The sequence below is a fragment of the Notamacropus eugenii genome, chromosome 3 (assembly GCF_028372415.1).
Source record: "Notamacropus eugenii isolate mMacEug1 chromosome 3, mMacEug1.pri_v2, whole genome shotgun sequence".
Taxonomy (NCBI): Eukaryota; Metazoa; Chordata; class Mammalia; order Diprotodontia; family Macropodidae; genus Notamacropus; species Notamacropus eugenii.
The window spans coordinates 121,254,133-121,274,555 of NC_092874.1; the positions used below are offsets into that span (position 1 = coordinate 121,254,133).

The 20,423-nt window shown below is 49.2% G+C and overlaps 3 protein-coding genes across 4 annotated transcripts in view; all 3 read right to left on the minus strand.

Moving 5' to 3' along the window:
- Positions 1–3,270: 3,270 nt before the first annotated feature.
- On the minus strand, positions 3,271–5,871 carry SPMIP1 (sperm microtubule inner protein 1). Its single transcript, XM_072652805.1, has 2 exons — positions 4,903–5,871; positions 3,271–4,370 (listed from the first exon to the last, which is right to left on the minus strand). Exons 1-2 carry the CDS (start codon positions 5,318–5,320, stop codon positions 4,261–4,263), a joined length of 528 nt encoding a protein of 175 aa, XP_072508906.1. The 5' UTR covers positions 5,321–5,871; the 3' UTR covers positions 3,271–4,260.
- Positions 5,872–5,969: 98 nt separating this feature from the next.
- Positions 5,970–9,459, minus strand: ATP6V1F (ATPase H+ transporting V1 subunit F). Its single transcript, XM_072652806.1, has 2 exons — positions 7,867–9,459; positions 5,970–6,398 (listed from the first exon to the last, which is right to left on the minus strand). The coding sequence occupies exons 1-2, from the start codon at positions 8,022–8,024 to the stop codon at positions 6,197–6,199; spliced, it is 360 nt and encodes a 119-aa protein (XP_072508907.1). The 5' UTR covers positions 8,025–9,459; the 3' UTR covers positions 5,970–6,196.
- Positions 9,460–12,467: 3,008 nt separating this feature from the next.
- FLNC (filamin C) overlaps positions 12,468–20,423 on the minus strand; it is a 38,799-nt gene continuing 30,843 nt past the window's right edge. For both annotated transcript variants that reach the window (XM_072652794.1, XM_072652793.1), the window contains 9 exons: positions 20,114–20,356; positions 18,905–19,174; positions 18,548–18,685; positions 17,600–17,715; positions 15,950–16,082; positions 15,530–15,706; positions 15,165–15,383; positions 13,613–13,822; positions 12,468–13,451 (listed from right to left, as the gene is read on the minus strand). In XM_072652794.1, the coding sequence (XP_072508895.1) occupies positions 13,264–13,451; positions 13,613–13,822; positions 15,165–15,383; positions 15,530–15,706; positions 15,950–16,082; positions 17,600–17,715; positions 18,548–18,685; positions 18,905–19,174; positions 20,114–20,356 (1,694 nt within the window). In that variant the 3' untranslated portion in view covers positions 12,468–13,263. The remainder of the gene's footprint in view (positions 13,452–13,612; positions 13,823–15,164; positions 15,384–15,529; positions 15,707–15,949; positions 16,083–17,599; positions 17,716–18,547; positions 18,686–18,904; positions 19,175–20,113; positions 20,357–20,423) is intronic.

The following is a 20,423-nucleotide window of genomic DNA, read 5'->3' on the forward strand; positions in this document are numbered from 1 at the left end:
CTAGGAGACAGGCCAGGAAGAACTTGTTATAACCACAAGTCCAGGTCCTTGCATTAGGCCCTCTGTCTTGGGAGCAGGGTTTAGGACTGCTCATTAGAAGCTTAGGACTCACCATTAGAAGGTGTATGTGAATGAGTATTTTTTGGATGTGCCATTCAAGAGACAGATAATTGTAGATGGTAAAACCTGGAGATGGAGGGGCCAATATTGCCCATCCCATTCTCCCATCTCATTCCATCTTTCCAAAGCTTCCTGTATGGTCACCTGCAATATTCTGGTTTGGCTGTAGATGGTGGGCAAAAGGCCTTGCAGTGATGCTGGGTACAGCCAGAGCTGAAAGTGGCACAGAGCCAGCTCAAAGGTTTGGAAGCCCTGGAATGCCAGCATGGGCAACACTTGGTAAGCAAGCAGATCTGGTAGGAGGGGGTCTACCATCAACTGGGTGACAGCTACTTCTTCTTTCCTCAAAGGGTCAGAGCCTGAGGCTGGGACATCACTCAAGGCTGATAACTGGGACCTAGAAGGTCTGCCTGAGGAAAGCCAGAGGGAAGAACCTGGGGAGGAGGAGCCAAGTAAGCACCCCAGCTTCAGAACCCAAGAACTCTCCCCTTTAGCGGGGAGGTGGATGCCAACAGACATAATCAAAGTGAGGACTCCAATTCAGTCAGCAGCAAAGATTCAGGCAATAGGCCCCGCAAACAATCCTTTACACATTCTTACTTGGTGCTAATCTCATTCTGGTCCCAAGCTAGGGGCATGGCCCTATGGGGAAAACTGTAAGGCTATCTATCCTGTTTGGGGATAATCTGGACTAAGGCAGACATAATTCACACTATCTTTCTTCTACAAGGTTGCACCCATCACCATGGGGTGATACCTTACCCCTTCCCCATCATTGTAGGCAATAAAACTTCCCTAGGATTCTGTGATTAAATATCCCCAGATGTCCTACAGCCTCCTGAAGAGGAACAGAAAGCCTTCTGATGGCCTCCCTTCCTTTTCTCCCTTCAGGATTTACACTAGAACCTGACTTCACAGCTGAGAGCATCTCCAGGGTCAAGGGAAGCCCAGGCAGACAAAAAATATTGAAGTGGGGAGGGAACATGGCAAGAGTCCTTTCATATTGGAGCTGGGGGAGGGGGAGAGTCAGGGGGTCTCAGCACCACCTGTTCTCCATGGGAGGGGAGGAATCCTTGGGAACATGGTGGGATGTTGTTTGGGACTGTGCTCTACCAGGCCACAGGGGAGGAAACATGGAATATCAGGAAGGGATCAAAGCAGAAATTCCCTATTATACCTTACAAAATGGAAATCCTTTCTTAGGATAGACAAAAATCCAGGAGAGACCAGGCTAGCTGGTGTGGAAGTAGAGATTTGCCTCGTAGAACTTAGTATGCCTTTAACCTTTCTTTCCAAGTCTTCTGGGGACATTGGTCCTTGGCTTGAGGGCCCAGAGTCTCAGTGGGGATTGCTATAAACAAGCCAGGTTCCAACATATATGTCTTTTTCCCCAGGACCCAGGCCAAGGAGCAGGGAGAAACCTCCCAGAATTCAGGACCCAGGGGCACTACCAGCCACCATCATGGATTCTGGATTCTCCAGAAACTCTCAAGCCAGGGGAGCTATGGTCCCTCCTTGAGGGCTTACAGAAGCGGGCTAACCCAAAGCAGGAAAGGACAGAAATTCAGGCACAAGTGGGGACAGAGATCTCCAGGGACCATAAAGGGAAAAATCTCCAGATTTGGAGGAAGGAGATCCCAAAGGTCCAGAGACAGGATTCCCCAAAGCCTCAAAAAAAGGAGAGTCCCCAGATTCAGATCCAACATATCCAGAGGGAAAAGATCCTAAGTGCTCAGGGAGAGATTTCCCAGCCCCAGACAGAAGAGACCCCAAAGTTGCAAAGAGGGGAGATAATCTGGGCCCAGAGGAATGAGGCCCCAAGGGCTCAGGGAGAGGAGATTTCCCAGTCCCAGACAGAAGAGACCTCAAAACTACAAAGAGGGGAGAAAATCTGGGCCCAGAGGAATGAGGCCCCAAAGGTTCAGGGAGAGGAGACTTCCCAGTCCCAGACAGAAGAGACCTCAAAGTTACAAAGAGGGGAGATTCTCTGCGCTCAGAGAAATGAGGCCCTAAGGGCTCAGGGAGAGGCAATTTTGTGGGCCCAGGTTCAAAGGGAGGAAACTCCAAAAGTTCAGAGAGGTGAGACTCCCTGGACCCAAGAAGAGATCCCAAAAGTACAAAGAAGGGAGATTTCCCAAGCTCAGAGGGAGGAGAGTCCAAAGGCCCACAAAGGGAAAATTCCCCAAGTCTTAAGGGAAGAGACTGCTGAGGCTCCACATGGGGAGATCTGCCAGGGCCTGCGTGAGGAGATCCCACAGATTCAGGAAAGGGAGAAACGGGTCTATGGACAGATTTTTCACTTTCAAGGAAGTAAGTCCTTACATGCCCTGGAAGGGGAGAACTTGCAGTCCCATGAAGAAGAGGTCTTACAGTTCCAAAAAGGGGACATTGTAAAATTCTGGGCAAAGGAGAACCTGCAGCCTCAGGGAGAGATTCTCTTTCCATTTCAAAGAAAGGAGACTAACCCTTCCCCAAAAGGGGATACCCCATTGTTCCATCCAGGGGAATACCTGCAGTCCCAGGGAAAGACTAGCCTGCAACCTCAGAGAAATAAGACCCCACAGGATCAAGGAAAGGCGATTGCAGACCTCTGCGGAAGAGAAATCCCATGGTCCCTGGGAAAGGCTACCCCACAGCTCTGGAGCCAGGTGATGTTGGGGGCTAGACCAGGAGGGCAGTGGCTCCTAAGTCAGGAAGCCAAACTATTGAAGACCCCTGCACAGCAGAGACTCAGGGAACACAAAGCAGTCATGCTCAGGGTGCAGAGCCAGCAGGCCCTGAGAGCTGCTGTGAAACAGGGTTCAGGCCTAGCTATGAGCCGACCGAAGGACACAGGAGATGGTTGGTTTCAGCCACCATCCCTATTGCCAAATCACCGTGCTGTAGAGCTCAAGGTAAGCATAATGGTGATAAAGAATGAAGATACCTGAGGACGGTGAACAATGACAGTTTCTGTCCTATTGATGGGTGACAAGGATAGACAATAGTGCCCCATTTTTCTTTTACACTGCAGCAACATCATCCCAATCCCCCTAGCAGGGAGTTGGTTTTCCTGAGTCTCACTACAAACCAGCAAGAAAACACCTTGAAAAGGCTTCTGGAGCTACAGGGTGAGACCGAGAGAAGGCACCAGAGGAACCGAGAACAGCAAAGGCTCAGGGTAAGAGGGCCTGTCCATCATGGAAGGGGTGTCAGATGGTGCAGAAAAAGAGAACGTAACTGGAAGAAGGAAGTGAGGAGATGCCTATGGGGCAAGTGGGCCTCTGGGGGGCCAGATCCTTAGGACCTCAGCTCCCAGGACAACGCCGTCATCTATCTTCAGGTCCAGGAGCGCCTATGCATCACCAGGAACCAACGCTTAGGGGGAGACCTCCTGGAGTCCTCACTTACTATCATCCAGCCCTGGATGCAGGCAAGACCCTGGGGAGAGGAGGAAAGAAAAGAAGAAAGGATAGGATCTCAACACATTCTTGGTGATGGGCTTTAGGGAAAGTGGCTGATGGCGGGGAAGAACTCTGGTGCTGCCACCTGGAGCTGGATGTCCTGGCTCTGTAGCTCTCTACCTGTGGGCTCACCCAGTCTCTAACCCACCAGGGTGATGTGGCCCAACAGAGGTGTGCCTTACGGGAGCAGCTGGAGCAGAGACACAAGAAAAGAAAAGGGTTGCTGCAGTCCCAAAGGGAGAGGTGAGAGGTTGGGTTAGTCTAGGCCCAGAAAGAGAACTCATATTGGCTATAGGTCTCTCTTGGGCTGTGGGTAAGGGAAAGGTCTTTTGGTGTATGAGTTTACAGTGGCTGTCTCTCTCCCAGGAACACGAGAAATTTCCAGGAGCTACTGCGACCCCAAAAGATTAGGGAGAACCCACTCCTCCCAGCTCTGTTCCAGCCCTCTTGGGACCTGAGGAGGGTCAGTAATCAACGGGATGGTGGGGACAAAGGCAGCGGTAATCTCCCTGGTGGCCAGAAATCAGAAGTCGGCGATGGCCAGAATTACAGGAAGGCCAGGGATTTAACCAACCACAAAGGCCCAGGGGACCCAGACACACACACCCACTTCAGAGGGAGCCAGCTTTGCCCCACCTGAGGGCATATAATCTCCATTTCCCTGCTTTCCCTTCCCCCCCTCGCCCCCAGCCCGAGATCAGAGGGCTACGTCCTTGGGGTCGAGTAGAGCAAAGGCCCCATTCTTGCGGAAGAAGGTTTCTATCCGGCACATCTTACAGGAGACCATCTTTCGTTCCACTGGGGTGCCTGGGAGAAGAGAGGGCAAAAGCTGGGGATGGGCTCCTGAGAGAAGAGCTTACGGAGGGGTATGGGGAAATTTTCTTTGTGAGTCATAGATGATTGGCACATGTGGCTCCCATTTCAGATATTAAAAGGAAGGTTCTGAATGGCTGTGGGATGCTGGTGTGTGTAAAGGGCCAATGACAAGGGTGATGAAAGTGGAGGCAGACTGGAGTGTCAGTACACACAGAGGCCTCCATACCTTTCCCCAGGCCACAAATCTTCCAGGGGGAAGAATCCTTTTACAGCTAGTGGTAGCATGAGCTCTACTCAGTATTGGGGGTGACAGGGATGAGAATGAATGGGAAAATGGCAGAGCCAGAAGCAGGGGATTAGCTTCCTCACTTTTTCCCTTACTACCCTGCTGTCTACCCTTATCTGAACCCCAGCAGTAGCACTACAAGGTATAAACTTGAAAATGGGGAGGTGAGGAGCCACAAGGTGGTTTAGGAGATTGGGGGAGGGTGGTCTATGAGTTTTTCTAAGGATTCAGCCTTACCCAACTGCCAGCCATAAGTGAAGTTAGTAGTGATGGGAAAGAGATAACGATCTTCCGGTTTGACAATTTGGCGATTTTGCAAGTAGTTGAAGCGACCCTGGAAATCATGAGAGATTCCCTGGTACAGGAGTTCCCGTGTTTCAGATGGCACAGGGAACATTTCTGCCTCTGCAGGAACATCCTTGAGGGGAGAAGGGGGTTTGGGAGGCTCTTTTGGTGGAGGTGGAGGAGAGGGTGGGGCCTTAGGGCCCAAGGTAGGTAGTTTGAAGACCTTTTTTGTGGCATCCCTAGTCACCTGCTTGGCTTTCACCTTTGCCCCATACTTTCGGTGCCAATCACAACGAACCCTCATCTCCTTTAGGTACTCTTCCTTCCAGAAGTTTTGTCGTTGTGTGTCCATATTGAGATGCCGTGCCATGGTGGCTGAGGAAGGGCTACCTGGACTATAGCAACTGAAGGGGTGAACACACCACCTGAGAGGTTAAGGCAACAACAGCCTCAGGGATAGCAGTTGCCTTGGCAACCAGGCCTCACCTCATACAGTCTCAGGGATTCCATATGTTGCCTTCCTTCTGACTAGGTAGGGCTGCTATTCCTTTCCCTTCCTAGAAGGCCCTAGGATGGAGGCACACTCTAAGAGGTATCCCTGACCCTAACGGAAGTGATGTCCTTGGCCCCTGGAGCAAGGGTCATTTTCTTACTCTTAACATTGCACTGTGCTACTCATCCTCTAACTAGACCTGCGCTATAGAGCTTCATGTGGATTTCATGTGACTTGTGTGACCTTGGACAATGGGTCACTTTATATCTTTGGGTCTGTTTTCTCACCAGTAAAATGGGTCGGGTAGACTAGATGACCTCTAAGGTCCTGGCCTAGAATGCCACAAGAGTTCTGGCCTCTCCCTAGTCTAGCTACTTTGAGCTTGCTCCCAGGTTTCTGAGTCTGGTAGTCTCTTTCCAGCCTCAGAGATAGCAGTTTAGGAAGAAATCAAGAATAATTTTGGTTTCCTTTTCTGAAGCAAACACACTTTTTACAAGTCCCCCAACCCCACCCCAAAAAAAGGATATCTGGACAAATGAACTTTAATTTAGCAATGATATAAGACAAAGACAGCACAAAATCTACCAGGAGAAGGAAGAGGAAACAGAAGAAGAGGGACATATTTGAGGAGTTGGGCTTTATGTTTTCCAGTCTTACTCCAGGGCCCAATAAATAACAAGTACCACGAACCCTCCCCCCTTTCATTTCTGTAGTGGAATGTAATGAGTAGGGAAGGGTGATATGGGGTGTCCCTTAGCGAAGATCTTCAGCAGTAAACATGCCTCGGGCACGGCGCAGGATGGAGTCCTTGGCTGCGTCATAGGGATGTTCCTTGGAAGGGATCTCCAGAACAGCAGGTATTGAGCGTGTGTGGGCATCCAAAGCATGCCGTACCATTTCAGCAATATACTGGTTGATAAGGATGATACCAATGTCATCCCTATTTAGAAACTGCCTGTGGAGGGAGAATGGCAAAGAGAAAGGAAGAGTGACGTCCAGGGAACTTTATGCAGGCAAATCCATCTTCATTCCTAAAGTTGTGAGGTGGGTGGGGGAGGATCCCGGAAGAGTAGGTGTAAGGTCTATGATGGAGGAACTCAGACAAAAAAACCTGGAAATCAGAGAAGAGGAAGCTGCCCTAGAAAAAGGGAACCAATGAATGTTGCCTATAAGTGACTCAGTTCTAGTTCTGCTGAGAAAAAGTGAGTAAACTAAAAATTCTATAGATTCCCTCTTAACTCATTTTTTCTTGTTAAAGAAGCAAGGAAACCTTCCCCTAGAAACAGAATTAAACCAGACCCGGAACCCAGGGGTCTAGGACCAACTAAAAAAAAATAAAGGGGTCCGGTTAGAAGGCACTGTTCTCATGGCTGCTCTACCCCAAGGATTTGACGTTTCCTTTTGAAAGACAAGAATCCCACCCTAGAGCCCCGGCTTTGAGGCAGAGTTGGGCCTAGCGGGCCCTAAGCTGCAGGAACTAGCCAGAGCCTGAAACTCTGGGACTTGGCTGTTTGGGGAAAAACAGAAGGACTGGGGTGAAGGAGATGCAAGAAGCCAAACTGGTCCCCACAGTACTGCCCAGGGTTCAGCATCTCCCCTTGCCGTTGAGGGGCTACTGCAGAAAAATCAGAAGAAAGGGGGATCTGAGCAAGGAGAGTCTCAGCAGTGGGAGGCTGTGGAATCTGGCCCTCGTTCTAGCTGAGAAGCATTCTAGATCTGGAGTCCAGGGTCAGCATTCAGGTCAGCCGGTCACCAGATCAATCGGTCAACGTTTATTAAGCTGCGCGGTACGCAGCCGGACCTACGACCTAAAGGAGCTGGATGGGAAAGGGTGCGGGGATGGGGGCGGCCGGAGCCTGGGAGGCGGAGCTCGGGCCCGGCTCCGGCCGCTTCCTGCGGGGTCACCTTTAGTGACTAACCTCTGGGGGCTCCAGTTAGCCAGCTTCCCGGCGAAAGAGAGGACTGGACGAGAGACCCCAAGGGAAGGAAAGTCAGAATCCCCAGCGACATGGGCGGTGGAGGGAGACGGCCGGGCCGGCACTGTCTGCGTGCGCCCGGGTGCTGCGTCCTCGGCTGAGACTAAAAGGGGCTGGGCTCCGGGGGTCCCCCAGAAAACCCAGGGAGGTGACAAGGGGCCCTAGAGGAGGAAGCCCACGGGCACGAACTGTCTGTCGGTCACCCCAGAACTACGCCGGCCCCTTCGCTCTCGGAAGCAGTGCTTGGACGGGCTCGCGGAACCCCCGGATAGCTGGGGGGGGGCCCTGCGTCCCAGTCCGGGGGGCTCCTTGGAGGAAGGAACGGAAGCCCAGGCGTTAGGCCTCTCCCCGCTCCTCTTCTCCCCCTCCCGCGTCCCCAGCAGCCCCGCTCCCGTCTCGCCCTCCCGCAGGGGCAGGACGCGACCGGGGCCTCGCGGGCCACCGTACCGGAAGGTGTCCTCGATTTCATTGATGGTCGTGTCCTTCTCCACCACCAGGAAGTTGGGGTGGCGGTGCTTGTTGAGCTCCCCGATGCCACCCAGCAAGAAACCGGTAACCGTGTCCTCGTCTCCGATCACCGCGATCAGCTTCCCTCGCCCCGCCATGTCAGACGCTGCTAGGCCGCGGTGGAGAGGTGGAAGCTCCTCCCACGTTAGCTCCTCCCACCGCCCGCCCCCGCAGTTCGCCACAATGTTGGGGGGGCGGCAACCTTCCTCCTCGACACATGCGCGTTGCTTGTGGTTGGCTGTTCCCGACGGTCTCCTCCCTCCATCTTCGCTCTGAGCAGGCGTGTGATTCGTCTGGTTCTCGGAGCTCCGCCGCGCCTGCGCCGAACCGAGCAATTGCCGACAGTGAAACTACCCTTCCCAGAGCTCCCTGCGGCCTAATACGTCTCTCGGCGAGGTGCGGGTGAAGCCCGCGCCTACCACGCCCCCGAAGATGATTGGAGAATGTGGCACTGCCCTCGACGGGGTCCGAGGATCGACGACGCAGAGGTGGGAGGCAGCGGAGGAGTCCTGGGCGACCCGTGCGGTTCCCAGGTGGCCGAGGCGGTCTCGCGTGACTCCTGAGCCGGGCCTCTGTTTGCCACTTAGTCCCGGAAGATTGGGGGCGGGAGGGCATTCACGCACGCCAGGAGACGCCGGGGGTAAGAGTGGGGGGAACTGGGGAAGGAGAGTCCCCTCCATGCAAGGAGGCGTCGGGGATGGCGCGAGGCCAGCGGACGGCGGCCTTCTAACCACATTTTATTGATAGCTTGTGTATTTGTATGTCATTTTTCCCTTCCCCTCCCCCCTTCCTGGTATCCCTTCTCCCAGTCTCAGGGAACCTTCCATACAACAACTTTAAAAAGTTTTTTTTTCTAAAAGATCTTGTTTGCCTTCTTTCCCTCCCCTAACCCCCTTCCCCAATGATAAAGCAAAAAAAAAAAAAAATCCCGTTAAAATACGTGGGCTGCAACGCCCGCGGACCTCCCACCTCTGCAGAGGGTTGCTTTGGAGACCTGTGGTCTTTGTCATTTTGCCACGTCTGCTTTTGATTGTTTCGTGGTTCTTTACTTTTACATTTCTAGCTCAAAGATCCAGCCTTAAACCCAATTCACTCTGGAGCTCATAGACGGGACAACAAGTTCCCACCCATCTAGCACTGAGTGAATGTAACTACTAAATGGTAACTGTTTCTCTTTTACCCAGGAACCCTGAAGGGTCTTAACCTCCCAGTTTGATTTTTTTTTTAAAGGGGCCATTCCTTAAGTAACTACTTAAAGAAGTCTTTTCATTGAATGGGGTGTATCTCACTCAAGGTGAGAATGTGATGAGACCTTAGACCTGAAAGGGCCAAGTTCTCCCATTGCATCCAGGGCCATCTCTAGTCATTCTGATGAATATCAGGCCACTGGACCCAGATGGCTCAGGAGAAGAAAGTGAGGTTGGTGACCTTGCACAGTCCTCCCTCACTCACATCAAAGTCAACTGCAAGTCATGTCATCATCTTGATGTCATGGTTTTCTTCCAGTATGAAGGACAAACACAACAACTTTGCCCCAGACGCTAGATGTGTGACCCTTGGGCAAGTCACTTAACCCTGTTTGCTTCAATCTCCTCATCTGTAAAATGAGCTGGAGAAGGAAATGACAAAACCACTCCAGTATCTTTACCAAGAAAACTCTCAGTGGGGCCAGGAAGAGTTGGACACCACTGAACAAGCGCAAAGTCACTGTGTACACTGTTTTCTTACTTTTGCTTACCTCACTCTACCTCAGTTCATGCAAGTCTTTCCATATGTCATCTTTATCTCTACTTACAACCTGATAATGCTCCAATAGAGCAACTAGTACAATGGATAGAATACTAGGTCTAGAGTCAGGAAGACTCATCTTCCTAGGTTAAAATTCAGCCTCAGACCCTTACTAGCTGTGTAACCCTGGGCAAATCACTTGACTCTGTTTTCCTCAGTTTCCTCTTACGTAAAGTGAGCTGGAGAAGGAAATGGCAAACCACTCCACTATCTTTACCAAGAAAACCCCAAATGGGGCCACGAACAGTCAGACTTGACTGAAACCACTGGATAACAAAAATTATTCCTTTACATCCCTGTACCACAGTTTGTTGAGCCATTCCCCAATTGATGGGCATCTACTTTTATTTCCAGTTCTTTGCTATAGCAAAAAGTGCCATTATAAATATTTTGACCATATAATGTAATATGTGATTTGTATAATATATAATCTAGTATATTATGTAAATATATATGACTATAATTTTTAACCGTGGTGGGGAGACCTCAAACAGGGCCATACTCTTTTTTGCTGTCAGGGGAGCCCTCTGTTTCTCTTCCCCATCTCCCTTAGAGGGAGGAAAGGAGAGCAAGTTGAGCAGCAACCTACCCGCCTTAGAGTGCCAGAATATTGGACCAGTGCATTCCCTCTTCTTCCTCCTTGGGAAATCCACAATGGGCAAAACAACTTTCTGTCTCCTCTGCTCCCTCTACCAGTGATAGGTTAGGAGGCTTCCATCTCCACCTACCACTTGCCCAGGCTCATAGGAATGTTGATTTATTTTTAATTTTTTTATTCTGAAAAACATCCCGAAAAGCATTTCCAAATGCACAGATGCAAAAGGAGGATTGTATGTGAAACTAGGATCATATATTTTTAGTTGGGAATAGAATGGAATTAGGATTTATTAAGCACCTACTGTATGCCAGGCATTACACTATGTGCTCTACAAATATTTCATTTGATCCTCACAACAACCCTGAGAAATGTGTGCTGTTATTATCCCCATTTTACAGTTGAGGAAACTGACACAGTGCTAACTGAACTCAGATCCTCCTGGCTCCAGGCCCAGCCTGGATGAGGAAGTTGAGAAACAAAGGGGAAGGGACTTTGCAGAATCACAGACTCTCCTAGATGAAAGAGACCTTAGAGACTATCTGGTCCAACCTATACCTGAACAGCAATTCCTCAAAAACATACCTGACAAATTTCAGCCTCTTCTCAAGACAGCTAGTGAGGGGAAATCCGCTGTGTCCTGCGGCAGGTCTATACCATTTTTGGATAACCAGCAATTCAGAGACTTCCTCATTAAGCCAAAATCTGCACCTTGAAGTATAGGATCCTAGATTTAGGGCTAGAAGAGATCTTGTCAGCCGCTGAGCCCAACCTGACTTCACAGATGAAGAGACAGGGGCTGAGATGTGCAGTGTCTTGTGAGGCACCTCCTAAGTGTCTGAGAAAGGGTTCTAAGTCAGCTCTTCCTGACCTCATGCCTAGCATGTTAGCTGCTGGGTCTCATTGTGGCCTCTGGGGCAATGTTGAACAAATCCAATTTTTCTGAATGACACGGAGAGCTGCCATGTTCTTCTCAGTCTTCTCCAATCTAAACATTCATCACTTCCTTCAGTCCTCCTGTGGGAGGAAGATGAGGCCCTTCTAACATGTTCCCTAGTCTCCTCTGAATGTTCTTCAGTGTACTGATATCCTTCCTAAAATATGATGCATTGGCAAAGTGAGTGCTCGCAAGAATTATTATTCCCTAATTCTGGACATCCTGCCTCTCTTCATCTTTTGGGGCTTGTATATCACAGTGTTGACTCATTAAACTCCCCAGATCTTTCCAGCAGGCTGCTGCCTAGCTTGCATCTCTCTCACCTCATACTTGTGGACTTGATTTTTTTTAAACCCAAGTGTAAGAGTTCAGATGCATCTCTGTTAAATTTCATTTGATTAAACTTGGCCCAACATCATAGCCTGAAAGTATTCTCTTGGATATTAACTGCCACCCAGCATGTTAGCTATCCCTCCCAACTTTGCATCATCTGCACATCACCTAAGCCTTTGTCCTCATGAATAAAAATGTCCAGCTGCGCGAGAACAAAGACAGCTATAGTTTACCTAGATTGTAGCAAAGCATTTGATCAAAGTACTCTGTCCAATGTTACGGCACATGTGGAGAGATGTAGCCTAGAGAATAATGTTAGGTTCAGAACAGATTGTCCTTATGGTTCAATGTCAGCCTGGTAGGCGTTGTCCAGTGGAGTCCCCGAGGGATATGTGCTTGTTCATGCTTCTGTCATGAACTTGAATAAAGGTCTCGGTAGCTTGCTGATCAAGTCTGTGGGAAACACAAAACTGGGAGCAAACTCACTGGGTCACAGTCAGGAGCCAGAAATCTTGACAGACAAGAATGTAAGCTTTGCAGGGCAGGGGCTGCTTCTCATTCTATCTTTATGTCCTCGGTGCCTTGGACATAGGAAGTGATGCATATGTGTGTGTATTTATATATGTATGCATATGTTATATGTGTGTATGTATACATGCATACACATGTACACATACATATGTGGATATATTTTTGTTAAGGTGAAAGATGTCACTAAAACAGAGTAGAGGGGAATGAGACAGAGAAGAAAAGGGCATTTCTTTATAAAATTCCTGCACCCTTCATTTGGGCCTGTGGGCTAGGTGGCAGCCACACACCGTGGTGCAGTAGGGAAAGAGGCACATGGGGACGAACAACCCTATGGAAGGAAGAGTCAGACAGAGCCTCTGCAACAGGCCATACTTTATTTGGGCTTGTTTGATGGTTTTTTACCCAAGTAGCTCCATGCTGGGCTGCGCAAAGTGTACAAAAGGCCCCCATTGGGGCAGAGCTGTGCAACAATTAAAAATAACAACAGAAAAAAACAAGGCCCCCAGAAAGCTGGGCTGGGCGAAGTGTACAAAACCCCGAGTGCAAGGCCAGCCACTGTGCTGCTATGACTCCATTTCTAGTCTTTTCTCCAAATGGTTTTTCTTCTTAAGCTTCTCCGAGTCCTGAGCACCACAGACTACTGGCCCTCAGAGGAGCAAGGCACAGTCTTCAGGGGGGGAGGGGGAAGAGTCCTAGAAAAGTTTGGGGAGGAGAGGCAGGGGGAGCTGTCCCAGGGTCTTAGTTATCAGTGCACTTTGGGGCAATCACACACAATCACACACATGCACCCCTGAATCCCCCCAGCTCAGTCAAGCTATGTCAATCCCCACTGACCCTCTGGCCTGGTTAGGGGCGAGGAGAAGGGGGTCTCCACTCATCCCTCCAAAATCACATTCTAGGGGATAGACAGTGTCTTCAATCAGCAGACAAAGTTCCCCTATTCTCCCAGAGGGGTCAGTGGGAGAATCTGTTCATTCAGCTCTCCCAGTCCAAGTACAGGCCTTTTCCCCAAACCAGGTGTTCCATGTATAAGGGTATGCCTGTGCCTCTGCACATGTCTGTATTGGAAATCTGTGTGTGTGTGTTGTGTGTGCATGTGTATATGTGTTTTTAGCCAGGGAGGTTGTGGGGCCGGGGGAGGCCATTTGGGGGCTCAGGGCACATTAACCTTGAAGGGACTGCCTGGGACACTCTCATCTCCCCACTTAACAATGAGGATGTAGTCCCCTTTTTCCTTGACAGTGTAGGTGACGTTGTACACTCGGTTCCCCATGTGTTTCACATACACTTCCTCACAGGGAGTCTTGGGCCCATGTACACCCACCATCATCATGTTGGTGCCTAGACAATAGGAGAAAAGGAAGGAATTCACACCCAGAACACTGATTCTCTATCTCTTATGCAACTCTGTGACCCCCAGCACCCTCTTGCCCCCTTCTTCCCTACCGCTCCTGTTCTCCCAGTATCTGACACAGTTCGCAGGCCTTCCTTCTTAGACCTACCTGCTTTGCTACAGTCCACTGTAAAAGAATTCTTCTGGCCTATGAAGGCCTTGGTCAGCCCGGGGCCCCTGGTCACCACCTTGCTGGCATCTGAGGAGAACTTGGGGATGGAGCTGTAGCTGGAGCCACGGCTGGAGGACGACTTGGTCACTGTCTCCACTAGCACTGTAGAGGTCTCATGAAGGCTGTGGCCTCCTGACAGTCGGGGCCCTGGGGATGAGATTGAGAAAAGGACCATGAGCAGGGCATGGACTCTGAGCCCTTTGAAGAGGGGACAGGTGGGCAGAAGAGCTTTCTCCCTGACCACCCTTGCCTAGGACTTGCCTCACCTTTGAAATTTCCCAGAGATGGCACAAGCCATAGGGCATTCATGGGATTTGGAGTTGAAAAGGACCTTAGTGCTCATCTAATCCAATTCCTCCTTTAAATGTTTGGATTTTTTAAATGTAACTATTAATTTCTTTAAGAATGCTTTGTTGATATTTCACAAAAATGTTACTGTCACTTCTCAGTGATTCTCACCTGCTTTCCCCACCTCCCCAGCAGAACTCTCTCTTAAAATGAACATTTTAGCCATGTCTGCAGCAGTGGTCCACCACCTTTTCTCAAAAGGGCAGGAGCCATACTTTATGCTCAAGTCCTCTGAAGTAGGTCTGAAAGTACCTGAAAGTACCACTTTCTTATGGTAAGGACTTCAGGTTGTAGCTGTAGTAATGGAGATGCTTCTGCACCATGCCATCCATACCATCTGGCCCGAGAATAATAGCAACCCCTGTTTCTGTAATGTATGACTCTTGGCTGTAGCTAAATCTGATCTTATTTTATATATATTTGCATATCGTATTCCTAAGCTTCTAACAGCTGTGTAAATAAAACCCAGTTCATAGCTTCCCAAACCCAAGGCAACATTACTTTACAGAAAGACTCTTGCTTTATAAAAAGATGCACCCAAACTGTTCTTGAAACCCCCAACTCTGCTTGTTGGACATAATGTTTTGTTTATGCCTCTGAACTCTTTGGAAGAGGAGGGAAAGGAAAACTGCAAAGCAGGCTAAGGCACTCCTAAATGGGAGGAAGAAAGGGGACCGTGACCAGAGCCAGGGATTGGGAACCCAAGGGGCAGAGCCTGCATGCAGGCTCTGCACTTAGTTCCAGTGTGAGACTCAGTGAATTACTTCACCTCTGCAGGTCCCTGATCCTTTGTCTATGAAATGAGGGGGTTTGACTAGATGACCTCAGAGATGCCTTCCAGCACCAAGTCCGTGTCCCTATCTTCCCACGATTCTCTAAAGTATCTTGGAAGACAATGGGCAAACTAGTAAACACCAATGATTTACAAACTACTATTCAAGAATATGTTTGCTCTATAAAGTGAGGCATACTGGTAATTCGAAAGTTAACAGATTAAATGCAGACAAATACATCTGCCAAATTAGTTTAATTTTATCGCAGTTTAGGGGGGAAAATAATATACATTCAGAGAACACCCAACAGCACCACCTCTGCCTTCCTAGAACCATCCCAGACTAGCAGGATGAGAAAAATCTCTCACCTGTAACCTTAGCCTTGAAGGGGCTGCCCACAATGTGCTGGGGGCCACCATACTTGATGGCAATGAGGTAGTTGCCTGGGGCCATAGGGGTATAAGTGACCACATGGCCCTCTGGGCATTCCCGACAGTCGAGCTGCACTTTGGAAGGGCCATCAATAGTGACAGACAAGGCCCCTGAGCCTGCATTCAATGTGTTCACAATGAACTCAGAGGACACACCTGTAGAAGGAAAGAGTGGATATGTAGAACCATCTTTTATCATGGGAAGGAGTTCTCAGTCCTTCTGGACTTCTCTATCATTTTCTAGCACCTCCTCTTTCCTTAAAGTGCTCAGCAGACCAACCCCCCCAGTCCCAAGTGCTTACCAGTAGTTCCTCCCTCAAGCCCAGGACCATAAGCTGAGACTAGCCCTGGGTCTCCAGCTTGACTTTGCTCTCCAACTCGAATCTTGAAGGGGCTCCCAGGGATGTGAGAACCATTGAACTTGACATCGATAGAATGGACACCATTCTCATGAGGGATGAAGCGGATAGTGTGCTTGTCTGCAGAGAAGAAGAGACCAACAGATGAGTTCTCCCTGATTCCTGCCTGCCCAGGGGAGGCGGTTAGACACTCCTAGGGTTATGGGGCCTAGATGTTTTCATCTTGAGACATGAAAGGAAGTCCCCAGGTTTCGTATCTTAAGAACAACCTGTAGTAAGCAGATCAATTCTGAATTTGGATGGACAGAGTTTGGGGACCTAGGGCATGAGATAGTGGGACCAGATGAAGAACAATGTCCTCACCGCTGTCTAACTCAGAGACGTAACATTCCTCTACAGCCCCCGAAGGGGTATGGACCCTGGCATCAATCACACCACGGGCACCATTCAGCTGTACTGCAAAGGAAGCTGGTTGGTTCACCTTCAGCCCAGTCTCCTGCAATGAAGCCAGATAAAAACATAAACCAATGAGAAAAATAAGCCAGACCCCTACATCTCAACATCCACTGGACCCCCTGACACCCAGAATTGGCCAAAGCCTGGGCAACGTCTCAATCCAAAAGAATTCCAAGGATGCTGCCCTCCCTGCTTCCCTTGGCTACCCAGACTTTAGATGCCTTATCTTCAACACCATTCCTTCAACACTGAGTTCAAAAAGAACTCAGATTCAATGGGGAGCTATACATCTGGGAGCAGGGGTCTGGGTCATTTTTTTTGCATATGTCCCTGCTACGTTCTGTACAATGGGTACTCAAGAAAGGCTTCAGGGTGATGGTAGTGATCGTTCCATCCCCTAGTGGGTGCCTACTATCATCTTCAGTGCTTCTCCCACATTTACATAGTGAATTACGACTAACAAAGCTCTTTATTCACAGCTTGTTGAGGTTAGCAATACAGGTATTCTTACCCTCATTTTACAGATGAGGAAACTGAGGCTCAGAGATTACATGACTTGCCCCAGGCCATAGTATCAGGAAGTATCAGATCTGGAACTTAGATCCAGGTCTCTCTTCCAGTTCAGTACTCTTAATACTATGCCATGGTTTTTTTGTTTGTTTTTCTCTCTTTTTTCTTGACTATTCATTTTTATTACTGTACTAAAGTTTTATTTTTGTTTTTCGGCTGAGGAGTCGTTGTGGGAAGGAGAGAAAAAATGCTTGTTAAATGAGAAAATAAAAGGTTTTTAAAAAATTATAAAAACACTACCATGTTGCCTTGCTGCCCTCAAGAGCTTATGTTGGCAAGGGACATATTTACAAAGCTTTGGTATGGGGGAAAGAGCACTGGACATGAATTTAGAAGACCCAAGTTCATTTGTCAAGTTTAGAATAACAAAGAAAAAAAGATGACAACCTCGGTTCATTAATCTTGCCCTTGAGTATTCTACCAAAGTAGATAGATTAGAAATAGCAAATTAGAATCAGGGTGTGGTGAACAACATGCCCACTGAGAGAGGCACAGAGTGACTGCTAATGACTGATACTGCAGAAGGGGACGAAAACTAGTTAAAAAAATAAGCAGCAGCAACCCTCAACAATCATATCAGCCCCGGCCCATGTAGGAGACAGGCAAATAGCCCAGAAAGACCTCAGTCAGCATTACTCATGTGTTATCGCTGTCCAAAAAGTGATGTTCTAAACAAAGACCCAAGTTTCTAGGAAAAGTTCAATTATATTCAAAATGCTCCATTTCAGAAGGCAGAGAAGTACTATCTTCTGGAAACTTCTATCAAAAATGGTTAAAAAACAGCTGAAGCTTTAAGTGTCAATACTTGTTTCTAAGCCAGTAGTGAGCACTTGGTGAGGGCTCAGTAAATGTTGCCAAAGGTATTTGGGTTCTGTATGGTGCAGACAGAAGTTTGGGGACACTAGCTGCGTCTCCAGGGGCTGTTGCCTTCGTCTTCTAGGGAGTGCCCAGAATACCCCAGCCCTTCATTCTGGGGAGCATTCACACCTGGAGGCTAGTAACGGTGAGGCGTCGGGCATCATCAGACAGGGAGGCCACAGGAACCACAAAGGGGCTGTCGGGGATGTGCTCATCATTGAACTTGATGGAAACCTCATAGTCACCTGGAGAAACAAAAGTCATCTCAGTACTGGTCTCCAGATGAAAGTCACCCTATTGCTTCTCCCACAGCAGACCACTAAGACCATGGTACCTCCCCAAGGGCAATGTACCCCGGGAGAACAAACTCAGTCCCCAGAGGACATGGAGTAGGGGAAGAATCCCAAGCCCTGTGAGTCAGAAGGAGCCTCAGAAGTATCGGAGTTCAACCTGTATCCCAACAGGAATCCCAAGGAGAGGAGGATCTTGGGGGAAGGGAGGAAGGAAAGGGGAGAGGGCTTAGGGTCATGGGGAGGAACAGAGGAAGCAGTACCCTAGAAGAGAGCCATGACTATCTACTATTACCTTGTTATATTTATTGTTCACTTAAACCAAATTGTACATAAGGAAAGTTCCTGGTTTCTGATGTAATCCCCTTTCTTGTTCTCCTTTGTATATTGAAACGTTTGTTGTGTTTGATGGTGATTTTTAAACTCACAGGAACAGGGGCTAGACCTGTGATTTCACTGATACAGGGGTTTTCAGGTAAGAGAATTCCTTGTACCAATGCAGATTGGCACCTTCTCTGCATCTTACAGAGTCACTCAGAGCACTGAGGAGTTCAGTGAGGTGCCCAGGGTCATACAATCAGTAGGTGTTAGAGGCAGGGCGTGAACTCAGGTCCTTTAGGATCTGAGTCAGCTCTCTGATGCCTGGCCTCTCATGATTCAGAATGAGAAAAAAATGGAAGAGTAGTAATTGTCCCAGATTGTACATTGGGAGTCCAGATATGAGAGGGACCCAGCTGACCTGAGGTCTTCCCCACAAGACCTCTCTGGCCCTTTCCCAGTTAGCTACCTGGCTCCTGCACGATGTAGGAGACACCACAGGAACCATCCTTACGGTCCTCAAAGGCGATCTCTGCCTTGCTGGGCCCCTCGACAGCAATAGATAGGCCTCCAGCACCTGCCTCCCGGGTCCAAATGCTGAATTCAGCTGAGGGGCAGAGAAGGAAAGGGTTTGACACCAATTCGAGAAGTCTAACATTCAAACCAAGACTGCCCCACACCTAACCTAGTCTGGGCTTACTAACCAGAGGCTGACCAGTTTTGCTGTCCCAGGCTCAGCACTCACACATCTGAAGCCTTTACCATCCCTGACCCTATGATCGCCCTTAACTAGCTTCCCATCCTTCCTCATCCTGGCTTCTTTTACCTGGCACTCCAGCAACACCACGCTCAAGTCCTGTGCCCCCAGCTCGCACCTTGTGGGCACCTCCTTCACCAAGGGGCCCCACAGTGAACTGGAAGGGACTGCCGGGCACATGCTGGCCGCGATACTTGACAGTGACGGTGTGAGGCCCCATCTCTTTAGGCACAAAACGCACGCTGTAGGCACTGTTCTCTCCCTCCAGGATCTCTGCTTCTTCAGTCTTCCCTGATGGGCTTGTCACTTGGGCTGTCATGTCCTGAGAGCCTGTCTCACCTGGGAGAGAAAGCCAGGATGTGTGGGAAGATGAGATGGTGGTTCATCAAATACCAAGCGTTTATTAATCACCTGCTATATATATGGCAAGCTGGGGGCTAGATGATGGGGATATAGATGCAAAGAATGAAACCATCCGTACTCCCAAGGAGCTCACACTCTGCAAAGCCCTTTGCTCTCTGACCCTTAGAGACTCTCACAGAACAGCCCAAAACAGGTTCATAGCAATGCTGGATCTCAGAGAGAACACCCTGGCCAGCGTCTGGTGAACTCCTGGCTCTTTCCTGCGCAGCGCAGGGAAGAAGGGATAAGGGATAGGCACTTGGGAACAAAAGTTCAAGGACAAGAGAGGTTTGAGCCAAAGATGCTGAATCTCACTCCAGAGGATCAGAAATGACCAGTCCCTAACTCCAAACTATTGAACAGACTCTAACCTTGCCTCCCCTTTGCCCAACCTAGCCCAAGGGGCTCAAATACACCCCCTCTGACCACCTTCCAGATCTAGGGATTATTGTGACCATGAGCGAGTTCTAAGGGGTAGTCACAGGCTGACTTATATGAGACCAGGGGCTAGCTGGCTAACGGCTATCCCACCCCAGCAAGAGCATGTGGGCGAAAGTCTTCCGCTTTCTGCATAAAGAGCATTTAGGTAGTGTTTAAAGTTTTACAACTGCTTTATATCTGTTACTTTCTTCGATCCTTACATAACTCTGGGAGCTAAGCACTATTATCTCCATTTTGCAGATGAAGAAACAGGCTGAGAAAGGTTAAATGACTCACCCAGAGTCACACAGCTAGTAAGTTATCTGAGGTTAGACTGGAACTCAGATCTTCCTGATTCAGCAGTCGTTTCTCCACTGCACTAACTGACTGTCTATACTGTAAGGGCTTTGCCCGGGATGAGACAGGAGGTGTCTCCTTGCGCCCATCCCAACTTACCTTCCTGTTGTCTGCTGATACTGCCAAAAGAGCCAATGCGTTCCCGACCCAGAAAATCTCCAAAGACGGCGGGGAAGGGGTCTCCCCCAACTTGAGTGGACTCCTCCACCCTGACCTCTCTCTTGGTTTCTCCACCCCGCGTTTTGCTAATCTCTGTTCTCTCTGTCCGTGTGTATGTGTGACTACTTCTTGTGAATGTTCTGGTCAGACGCTCCTGGGCAGAAACCATCTGGAACCAGTTTCCTAGAAGAGAAAAGGGGTGGTAGATGGGCAGGGAATGGACACCAGTGAGGCAGAGAAGGAATGAAGG